The sequence below is a fragment of the Fukomys damarensis genome, unplaced genomic scaffold, assembly GCF_012274545.1.
Source record: "Fukomys damarensis isolate Sample0158 unplaced genomic scaffold, DMR_v1.0_HiC HiC_scaffold_16, whole genome shotgun sequence".
NCBI lineage: Eukaryota > Metazoa > Chordata > Mammalia > Rodentia > Bathyergidae > Fukomys > Fukomys damarensis.
Window position 1 is genome coordinate 74187209 of NW_022900928.1, and position 11029 is coordinate 74198237.

Below are 11029 nucleotides of genomic sequence, written 5' to 3' on the forward strand. Positions count from 1 at the left end.
ACTAGCCACGTCACACCAGCGGCCCCGGAAACAGGCTCAGCAGCACTTCCGCAGGGAGCGCCGGGTTCCCGTCCCATCTCGTCCGGAGGGCGCGCGGGAATGACGCAAGGAAGGGAGGACCAATGAGCGGTAGGCAGGCCTTGGGTCGGAGGCAGCCTATAGCGTGGAGAGGCGGGGACCTGGAGGTGACCACTGGCCAATGGGCGTGCTCTTCTGAACAAGTGGCGGATACCCTGGTAGTAAGAGTATGGGGTAACCAGCTCTCAGAGAGGCTCGGCTCAGAAGGAGCCATGCTTCGGAGGTTCCTGCGGCTCGGCCTGGGCCGGAGTCTCTCGATCCGGGAAGTAGGCACGCACAGTGGATACTCCATTCTGGGTAAAGCCGAGGATATTATGGTTCTGGCGTGACCTTCAGGGCCCAAGCTGGCAGGACTGTGGGCCGGCTGAGAAAGCTTGCCTGCCGGAGCTCATAGACCCCGGGCAAGTGTACGGATACCAAGGCGGCCGTTCTCAAGTGACACATATCACTTAAAAAGGAAACTTGCAGGGGGAGATGGCTATCCAGGGGTGTCTAAGATAAGTTACCTTTTAGGGGGAGCTGCCTCGTAGTATGCCAGCACCTCTTGTCCTGTGGGTCTGGGATACCCTAGTAGAGATCACCGTGCCCTTGAATATCTTGAGTCTGGTGCTTAAGTGGAAGAGAGGTTCAGGAGATAAACTTGTCGCCTAACCTAGGGAGAGAGTGGAAAGTGCTAATTTAGTAAGTTGAAGACTGCAGTGCCAGGCATGCTGCATGCATGATCGGGCAGGTTGACTGTATAAGGACCACACAGCAAAGCTGTGACGGTACTGCTTAGAAAGGATGACAGTGAGGACTTCCAACTCCAACTCAAGTGCCCACCTTTTCCTGTGCCCCACTACCTGGGAATAGAGACCCAAGCCTTCTAACCATAACCACATCCCACAGACTGGGATGGAAAGGTGTCGGAGTTTAAGAAGAAGATCCAGTCGATCATGCCCGGAGAGCCCGGCGACTTGCTGTGTGACACCAGGCACCTACCCCCTGAACACTCGGATGTGGTGATTGTAGGAGGTGGAGTGCTTGGCCTGTCGGTAGCCTTTTGGTTGAAGAAGCTGGCGAAGAGACGAGATGCCATTCGGGTGCTGGTGGTGGAACGAGACCACATGGTGAGGTCTGGGGTAGGGCAGAATCATGAGTGGGGCAAGGGGACTTTATTAAGGACTCTAAGGGCAAGAAAAGAGGAGGGAAGACCTCAATCTTTGCACATCCAGAGGACAGCGACTGTGCTTTAGACTTTGTTGAGTTTCTTCCTCAAACCAAGATCTTTGACAAAAAAGGTTTTTGCTTTTGAAAGCAGATTCTGTGTTGTTGGGTAGTTCCAGGTGACAAAGGTCTGGCCAAGAGACCTTGCATTTCAGTCTATTAATGCAAATAACTGTCTCAGCCTTCTTTTAGATTCCATTGTTTTAGAAGGGTTTTTTGTTTTGTTTTGTTTGAGAGAGTGAGAAAGAATGTCTTGTTATGTAAGGCTGGCCTAAACTCACAGTCATACTTCCTCAGCCTCCCAAATGCTGAAATTATAGGTGTGCACCACCATGCCTGGCTATATTCTGTTACTTTTGAGGTTTCTGCAGTTTAGTTCATATTTCCCATTCCTCTCTAGCTACAAGTCTTGGTACCTTGGTCATAGTCTTTCTTTCCTTTCATTCTTTAATTAGTAATCACATTTTATTTTTATTTATTTATTTACTCACTTATTTTGGGTACTGGGGATCAAACTCGAATCCTTGCACTTGCAAGGTAGGCAGCAGAATCATTGAGCTAAATCCCCGGCCCTAGTAACCACGTTTTAATCTCCTACTGTTAGACTTCCAGAACATAATTGTTTTGTCTCATTGTGCCAGACCTTTGTAGATTACTGACCCTCACTGCTATGCCCATCTGCCAGTGGTGATTTTAACACTGTTTGGGCTGCTGGTGGACTTACACGTGGGTTTCTCCACCCTGACTGCTCTTAGGTTATAAACTTACAAAGAGGATTCCCTTTAACTTCAGGTGTAGAACTCACAGCTCCCATGCAGCATTCCATTGTGACAGCATACTGGTCTACCTCAGCTTTTCTTGTCTCTCCACAGTACTCAAAAGCCTCCACAGGACTTTCTGTGGGTGGGATTCGTCAGCAGTTCTCACTGCCTCAGAATGTCCAGCTCTCCCTCTTTTCAATTGACTTTCTACGGAACATCAATGTATGTGCAGTATGACTTGGGGGATTGGGACGGTGGCACTCAGAGGGAGAAGCAGCCCAGCCTTTGAGAGGAATGAGAGATAGGAAGCAATTCAAGCAGCTAGGAGTTAAGGGCCTTCCTTCTCTTCCCGGTATTGGTGTCTACAGGGAGGCTTCTTCTGGTTTGGGGTGCTGGTGTTTGGGGACCTGGGAGCTGTGGGTGATTGGCCAGGAAAGTTTTCCCTCAATTTTTCAAGACAGCCTCTGAGTGGCTTTTCTTTATACACAGGAGTACTTGGCTGTGGTCGATACCCCTCCCTTGGACCTCCAGTTCAACCCCTCTGGTTACCTCTTGCTGGCTACAGAAAAGGGTGCTGCCATTTTGGAAACCAATGTGAAAATGCAGAGGTGGGTGCCCAGCACAGCCCTTAGCTCTTTCTCAGCCTCATGTTTTCAAGCACCACATTAGGAAGAGGCTGCAGTTGATGAAACAGGTACCTGCTCTGTAGGAGCGCATGCTGTCCAGAAAGACAAGCCCTTCCATCCCTGTGGCACGGTTTTCAGCAAATGACAGAACGCTGCTGTGGCAGACCCTGCATTTGCCAGGTTATAAGAACCACCAGGCCTAAGAAACTGACATCTCAGAGAGTAGTCCAGGAATATGAAGGGTATTTGGGTTTTTTTCTTTTGTGGTACTGGGGATTAGTTCCCAAGCTACATTCCCAGTCCTTTTTATTTTTTATTTTGAGACAGGGCCTTGCTAAGTTGCCCAGGCAGGACTTGAACTTGAGATCCTCCAGCCTTAGTCTTGCAAGTGCTGGGATTACAAGTGTGCCCTACTGTGCCTGGCTAGAAATCTGCCTTTTAAAAAGAACATTCAGTCAAGATCAGCAAGCTTTTTCTGTCAAAGGCAAAAATAATAAAATATTTTAGATTTTTCTAGTCATTCAGGCTCAGTTGTAGCCAGTCAGCTCCACTATTGTAGCACAAAAGCAGCCATAGAGAAAAATGTAATTGGTTGGGTTTGTCTTATTTGCAAAAACAGGCAGCAGGTTGGCCGTGCCTTTAAGTCTCAAAATCAGTTAAGAGTTGGCATCTTTGCAGTACATTGTGGCTGAAGGCTCTCTTTAACAAACTCTCCAGAATTCTCACTAGTGATATCACATAATATCCTAAATGCTTTACCACTTGAAGTCATTTAACTGTCATAATATCACCATTTAGCTGGGCATGGTGGAACACACCTGTAATTCCAGCACTTGGGAAGCTAAGGCAGGAGGATCACTGCAAATTTGAGGTCCGCCTGGGCTACATAGTGAGTTCAAGGCCATCCTGAACTACATAGCAAGACCCTATCTCAAAAAATAAAAATAAACAAATCCAAAAAAATTTTTTAATCCCCATTTTACATGTGGGGAAACTGAGGCACGGGGCTCAAGTCTTACAAATGGTGGCCCTAGGATTTAACTCATTGGGCAGTCTGGTTTATGAGAGCGTTTTGTTAGCACCCGGCCTTGGGAAGCAGTGTCCCAGAGGAGACACTGATAGGAAGGACTGTACCAGGCAGCGGAGAGGAAACCCATTTTGCCAGGTATAGAGGGAAACTCATCTCCCGACCAGGTCACAAAGGAGATGGAACAGGTAGGGGACCAGAAGGAGCTTAGTGTGCTAAACAGAGATAAAGGTGTAGGCAAAGACAGAGGTTCACATAGCAAAGAACCTCGACTAGGTGCCCGAGCTCACTCAGCAGGGAGGGAAAATTGAGGTGTTTAGGGCAGAGGAGTGACATAAACAAGCTGGACTCCCACTTGCAGAGTTGGGGTCCATGCTCCTATCCTGCACACACTCACCCTATCTGGTACATGCATGCAGACGCACTCATTTCTCTCAGGCAGGAAGGGGCCAAAATTTCTCTGATGTCTCCTGAGCAGCTTCAGAAGAAGTTTCCTTGGATGAACATGGAGGGAGTAGCCCTGGCGTCTTATGGTGAGTCTGCCTCCATGCTGGCAGTCTGACCAGACCACGGCCATGCTGCAGGAGGGCCACCCCCTCCTGGTAACAGGGCATGCCCCAGCTATGCTGCTTCTCTGTCCTTCTCAGGATTGGACTTCCTGGTCCATTTGGTCCAGATGACCCTTCCCTGGCTCCCAAGCCCAGACAAATGCAGCATGAAGTATAATAGGAGAAGCAGGCCCTAGTCACACTTCCTACTTTGTCCTTTTCTCGTCTCAGGGCTGGAAAATGAAGGTTGGTTTGACCCCTGGTCTCTGCTTCAGGGGCTTCGGCGAAAGGTTCAGTCAATGGGAGTCCTCTTCTGCCAGGGAGAGGTGACACGTGAGTGTAGGGACCCATGCTGTGTCCTCTAGCAGCCAGGCCAAGGCCTTACTGTGGCCCAGCTTCTCACTCATGGGCTAAGCAAGGGCTGGTGAGGGAGAGGGCTGCCCCCAGCCCCCAGGGGCAGATTCTGGGTGTTTTGACTGTGTCCCTCACAAGGCTGCTTTGTGACTTGTGACCTGCTCAACAGTTTCAGCACTGTCTTGTCCCACATGTGGCCAAGTTTATCTCAGTTACCTGATCTTTGTTGGCTTCAGTGTCTGTGGGAAAGCACCTATTCTTTAGCTTTTTTTTTCCTTAAGAAATGAGTGGGATCCCCATTTCCTTACTTAAGGGGCACTTTTTAGGGCGTAGGTGTGTGTGCTTCAAATCAACCAGAACCTCATACGTGTTAAGCATGTGCTACACCCCAGGTTCTAAGATTGTATTCCTCTTTTCTGCAGGTTTTCTTACTTCATCGAACAGCATGAGGAACTCAAGTGGGGAAGAGGTGATCTTGAGAAGGATCCATGAGGTCCATGTAAGTCTCTGGATCCAGTGGCTCCTTCTGACTGGTGGCCTTCTTTCTCCCCACTTTCCAGCATGGGTAAATTAGGGCTCAGGAGGAAGTGTCCCTCTCATGGTACCCAGTTGTGGGCCAGGGCTCCTTCCTCTTACCCTCTGGTGCCTGCAGGTCAAGATGGACAACAGCCTGGAGTACCAGCCAGTAGAATGTGCCATAGTGATCAATGCCGCAGGAGCCTGGTCTGGGCAGGTTGCAGAGCTGGCTGGTATTGGGAAAGGGCCACCTGGCACCCTGCAGGGCACCAAGCTACCTGTGGAACCGAGGAAAAGGTAGCCTCCCTCAGGGTAGCTGAGGAGATTGGTGAGAGAAAGACAGAGATGATACAAAAGTTGGTTGTGCACATGCGCGTGTGGCTGGGGTGGGTACGGTCATCGGCCATACTGTTCTTGTGATATCCTAACCTCCCTGGTTATGGCAGGTTTGTGTACTTGTGGCACTGCCCCCAAGGGCCAGGCCTGGAGACTCCCCTGGTGACAGACACCAATGGAGTCTATTTCCGCCGGGAAGGACTGGGCAACAACTATGTAGGTGGCCGTAGCCCCACTGAGGTAAGTTGAGCTTGTGGCAGAGTGGGTGGGTACAGACAGGGAAAGAGGAGACAGGCAGTCAGGGCCCCTTTTCTGTATTAATGTTTCAGCCCTTCCCATCAGAACTGGGATCTTTTATCTCCCCATTCTCATCTTTTAAAGGAACCCATGAGGTTTAGGTCTACCTGTTTTCCCCAGGCAATCTGAGTATAAGCCTTGTCCCCATCTCTCACACAGGAGGAGGAACCAGACCCAGCAGACCTGGAAGTGGACCATGATTTCTTCCAGAACAAAGTGTGGCCCCATCTGGCCCAGAGGGTGCCAGTCTTTGAGGCTCTAAAGGTAGGGATGGCAGGGGTGGCTTTTTCTGTTTGATTTTGGACAGTGGACAGGATGAGTCATACTGGAATATCCTGACCCCCTTGGACCTGCCATTGCTCCACTGCAGAACCCCTAACAAGTCTGCTGAGCACATGCCATCTCATGGGGCCCTCAGTAGCTGCTCCTGATCAGGAGTGAGGGTTGAGCATGTATGCAGCCTTGCTGAGACCCCCACATCTCCTGCACCCACAGGTTCGCAGCGCCTGGGCTGGCTACTATGACTACAACACCTTTGACCAGAATGGTGTGGTGGGCCCCCATCCGCTAGTGGTCAACATGTACTTTGCTACGGGCTTCAGCGGCCATGGCCTCCAGCATGCCCCAGGTGTGGGGCGGGCTGTGGCTGAGATGCTGCTGGAGGGCCGCTTCCAGACCATCGACATGAGCCCCTTCCTCTTCAGCCGCTTTTACTTGGAGGAGAAGGTCCTGGAACAAAATATCATCTGAGCTTATGAGCTCCACACTGGGCTCCACTGCCAGATCCTTCCCACACTGCACGAGGGCCTTATTCCTTTCCCCACCACCCTCACTTTGGCCGCACAGCCCCCACGTAGCTTTGCAGGCCAGCAGGCACAGGCCCTGAGCCCCAGGCGAGTAGCAAGTGACAGGGCAGGACCTTCAGACTGATCCCTAGGCCAGGCTGGTGCCTCCCAAGGTGGTCCAGGATCTTGAGTTCTGAGAAACCGACCCAGGACTGGCTCCCTCCTGGTTCTGGCCCTGAAGGACAGCCTCCCTTCTGGACAGAGCCCAGCACAGATGCACCCTGTCTGTTACCCTAGTCATAGATCAATAAATGTGGTGAACTCTCTCACTCCAGTCTTTGGTCCCATTTCTTAAGACAGAAGCTCTCGAAGCATTCCAGAGCTTTTGCTCCTGAAGTGTGGGAGCCAAAGCCCCATCCCCCTCACAGGAGCCTTCTCGGATCAGGGAGCTGAGCATCCCTCTATGAACTCCTGCCCTTCTGAAGCCCTGTGGGAACTCTGGTTGTAGAGGGAAGGGATGCGTCACTCATCTGTTGCACCTGTACTCATGGTTACATACTGGAGATGCGGCAGCAAGCACAGCACAGCACAGCATGGCGTGTGTCCCACTAAAGCTTCTGAATCTGTATCCTGCCCTCCCTATCCCTCCAGAGCAGATAGCAGTGAGCTATCCCCAGACAAGGTCGCCTCGACCTGGAGGGCAGGGATGGGGAGGAGTATGTCCATGATGCCTTCCAGGGTGCAGACCTCCAAGCTGAACCGAAAGGACAAGCAGGCTGGATTCAGCAGAGGGAGACCCACATGCCAAGCCCCAGAGGTGAGAAGTACAGATTTAGAGGCTGCTGTGACACTGTACTTTAGACTGGGTCATTTATAACCAAAAGGTCTGTACTGCTCACACTCCTAGAGTTTGGAAATTCCAAGATCAACACCAGCTCATTCTTGGTCTGATAAGCTTGCTGCTGTCTGCTTCAAAATGGCAAATTCTTCTTGTGTCCTCAGCAAGTATAAGGTAGTTACCTTCATGCTCTTTTTAAGACTAGGTCTCGCAGCCGAGCGTGGTGGTGCACACCTGTAATCCCAGCACTCCGGAGCCTGAGGCAGGAGGATCACTGTGAATTCAAGACCAGCCTGGACTACATAGTGAGTTCCAGGTCAATCTCAACTACATAGTGAGACCCTGTCTCTAAGGAAAAAAAAAAAAAAAACAAGACTAGGTCTTGCTATATAGTTCAGGATGCCCTTGAATTCACCATGAAGCCCAGGCTGGTCTCAAAACTTGCAGCAATCCTACTGCCTCAGCCTCCCAAGTACTGGCATCACAGGCATGTGCCACCACGTCCAGCTCATCCTCTTTGATAGCAACACCTGTCCCATGCATATAATGAAAGACCTCAGGATTTAATCATTTCCCAAAAGCTCCCACCACTGTGTCCCAGGTTCCAACATAGAAACTTCTGGAGAATACCAACATTTAGACCATAGCAGGATTCACAGTGACCTCCTTCCTGGATCATGGCATGAAAGAGGAGGGGCCAGAGGCTAAAGAGCCACACTAAGGAGCTTGGGTTTTCTCCTGTGGGTAGGGGCCAATTCAGGAGATTTTTAGAGAAATCACACTGAGCATGGTAGCACACAGCTATAATTCCAGCACTTGAGAGGAGGATGAGGCAGGAGGGTTGGAAGCTCAAGGCTAGTCTGGGCTACATGATGAGACTGTCTAAAAACAACAAAGCCAGGCATGGCAGTGCACATCTGAAATCCCAGTACTCTGGGAGGGGAGTGCTAAGCGGCTGAGGCAGGAGGATTGAAAATTCAAACCTAGTCTGGGCAACTTGAGTTTAATGGCTCAGTAAGACCTGTCTCAAAATGGAAGGGAGGGAGAAAAGGAGAGAAAAAAAAAGAGAGAAAAAGCTGGAGATATAGTACAGTGGGAAGGCCTGAGGTTCAATCCCCAGTACATACTATAAAAAGACAAAACAATCACCTTGCGGTTTAATGGTACAGTGCTTGCCTAGCATGTGTGAGGCCCTGGGCTCAGTCCTCAGCACTGGAAAAATACAAAAGACAAGCAAAAGAAAGTCAGCCCAGCTCTCTGTGGACAATGGGCTAGGGTGTCAAGATGGGCAGGAGGCCAGGCCCAGGCTGGTGCTGCAGCCCATACCCGTCATGGTGGGAAGCAGATGGAGTCCAGAGGTGAGGAGAGCAACACCACAGGGAGTGCAGTAAGCCCCGGGCGTGTGGGGGGACGGCTCCCAGAGAATGGGAGGGGAAGGGCCGACCTGAGCGGAACAGTTAGGACAACTAAAGGTGTCTTGGCTGACCGGTGTGGCCTACAGTCTGGACTATAGGTAGAGGTGACATCAGGGAACACAACAGGAGAAGAACAGGGGCCAAAAACAAGCTAGTGGGAGGGGCCGGGGCTTTAGCTCAGTGGCTCCACTGCCTACCTCGCAAGGACAAGGTCCCAAGTTCAATCCCTGGTACAAAAAAAAAAAAAAAATAGTGGACCCCACTGATGTTTAAAGGTCAGAGCTCTGCCTAAAGAGGAGGACACCGAAGAGGTGCCTGTGGATAGCAGCAAGCTGAGGAGGAAGTGGCCAGTGTGCAAAATGATGCATGTCAGCCTGACTCAGTACAAAGGAGACCCATGGTGGCCGTGTCAGGGAGTAGGCAGGGATAGCCTCAGAGATGAAATGAGCAGGACTGGGGTCCATGGTAAGATGCCTACTCCCTCCTCACAAGTGGCCTTAAGGAAGAACAAAAGGAAACCAGCAAGCTGGGCATGGTGGTGCCCACCTGTAATCCCAGCACTCGGGAGGCTGAGGCAGGAGGATCACTGTGAGTTCAAGACCAGCCAGGGCTACATAGTTCCAGGTCAGTCTCAACTACACAGTGAGACTCTGTCTCAAAAAAACAAAACAAACAAAAAAAGGCAACCAGCAGAGGCAGGCCTCAAGGATGGGCCGAGAGAGGGTGCATGTGCCAAGAGTAATGACAGAGACCTAGGACCTCAAGAGAGGCGGAAGAGGAAGAGCCACAACCTGCTGGAAGACAAGAAGGAACTTGCTGAGGCCTGGGGGTAGGGAAGGGTCAGGACCGACATTCAGTTACCCCTGTAAGGTAGCTGGTAGGCTGCCCTTAGACCCTTACCTTTCGTGCAGACCCTCCAATCTCAGGGTCCAAAGGAAGAGGCCTTCACCTGGCTCCCCACACAGAGGCACCTATGCAAGTGCTTTACAGTATTTACAGAGGTTGCATTACAGAGGCCTCTACACCTACACAGCTTTACTCAACTTCATGAGAGCCAGGTGTAGTGCCTCATGCTTTGTAATCTCAGTACTCTGGGAGGCTGAGGCAGGAGGATCCCAAATTCAAACCCAGCCTGCTTAATTCAGCAATTTAGTGAGATTCTGTCTTAAAATAAAAAATAAGCAAATATTCTTACAGTAACCCTGGCAACCAGAGACCATGATTCTGATGAGAAAAGGGAATCTGGAAAAACCGTATGTGAACAACCCTAGATCAAACTGCCTCTTGGGTTGGGCCACTCACCCTTTGGTGTGGCTGGAAGAAAAGGAAGAAATCAGAGGTCATGAACCTTAGATCCACACAATCAAATTAACCTCACCCCCTGCAATCCACATGCCTCCCTACAGGCTGGTGTTTCCCAAACTGGCACACGGGAATACTGCCCAGTAAGATGGTATAAAGACTTCTTCCACGGTGAAAAAAGTTCGGGAATCACTACCTTTACATGTTGTATTACCCCACGGTGCTTCACAAATACCTCACGACTCAGAGATGAAGGACAAAGGAGTCACCAGCTTCATTTAACCCAGGACTTGCCAACATCTTGTCTACACCTTGTGGCTTTCCCCTTGTCACTAGCTGTGGGAATCGCTCCCCGTGGGGCAAAGCACCTTGGCTGACATCAGACACTGCTTCCAGTGTCATCAGCATCAAAAAAAAGGGAGCCAGGGGACTTGGCTCAGTGGTTCCGCAGCGGCTGCCTCACAAGCGCAAGGTCCGGGGGGTGGGGGTGGGGAGCGCCTGCAGTTTCTGAGGGCTCGGGTGCCCATTCTGCTGCTTACCTTACCCTCTGCACTTTGGGAAAAGCCTTTAATCTCACCAAGGCTCATCGTTTTCAGTTGCACATTAAAAAATAACGTATGAACAGTCTCGCTACATAATTCAGGTTTGTCTTGAATTCCTGTAGCCCAGGCTGACCCTGCTATCCTGCTGCCTCAGCCTCCGGAGTGCTGCCATAACAGGAGTGCGCCACCTAGCTCGTGCATAAAAGATGAAATAAATGAAATGAGAGTCTCTCCTCCTCTGCCTCGCCCCCCACCCCTCGACCCAGAACAAAACCAGGGCTCGGTTCGCACGAGTCCCGAGCGTCTGTAGCCCCGCGCGTACAGAGGAGGTGCCTCCCCGGGACGGGCGGAGACCGGCGGGGAGGCCTGCGCTTCCGGGAACTGGCCATGTCCCGCCT

At 51.0% G+C, this 11029-nt stretch overlaps 1 protein-coding gene across 2 annotated transcripts; it reads left to right on the forward strand.

Annotated features, from left to right (window-relative positions):
- The first annotated feature begins 107 nt into the window (after positions 1 to 107).
- Foxred1 (FAD dependent oxidoreductase domain containing 1) lies at positions 108 to 6863 on the forward strand. 2 transcript variants are annotated; one of them, XM_010628648.1, is made up of 11 exons: positions 108 to 375; positions 967 to 1187; positions 2157 to 2267; positions 2535 to 2653; positions 4137 to 4231; positions 4478 to 4579; positions 5023 to 5099; positions 5253 to 5413; positions 5563 to 5692; positions 5909 to 6013; positions 6245 to 6863. In XM_010628648.1, the coding sequence occupies exons 1-11, from the start codon at positions 123 to 125 to the stop codon at positions 6497 to 6499; spliced, it is 1629 nt and encodes a 542-aa protein (XP_010626950.1). In that variant the 5' UTR covers positions 108 to 122; the 3' UTR covers positions 6500 to 6863. The 2 variants fall into 2 exon arrangements, with proteins under 2 accessions (XP_010626950.1, XP_033620314.1); XM_033764423.1 differs by lacking the exon at positions 108 to 375 and adding an exon at positions 391 to 485.
- The last annotated feature ends 4166 nt before the right edge of the window (positions 6864 to 11029 follow it).

What these genes read in the sequence shown, in the direction of transcription:
- Foxred1 (XM_010628648.1), top strand. Translation starts at nt 123, where the DNA reads ATGAGCGGTAGGCAGGCCTTGGGTCGGAGGCAGCCTATAGCGTGGAGA. An exon ending in ACCAATGTGAAAATGCAGAG is followed by an intron (nt 2,654 to 4,136) that starts GTGGGTGCCCAG and finishes CATTTCTCTCAG; the next exon opens with GCAGGAAGGGGCCAAAATTT. An exon ending in CCTGTGGAACCGAGGAAAAG is followed by an intron (nt 5,414 to 5,562) that starts GTAGCCTCCCTC and finishes TGGTTATGGCAG; the next exon opens with GTTTGTGTACTTGTGGCACT.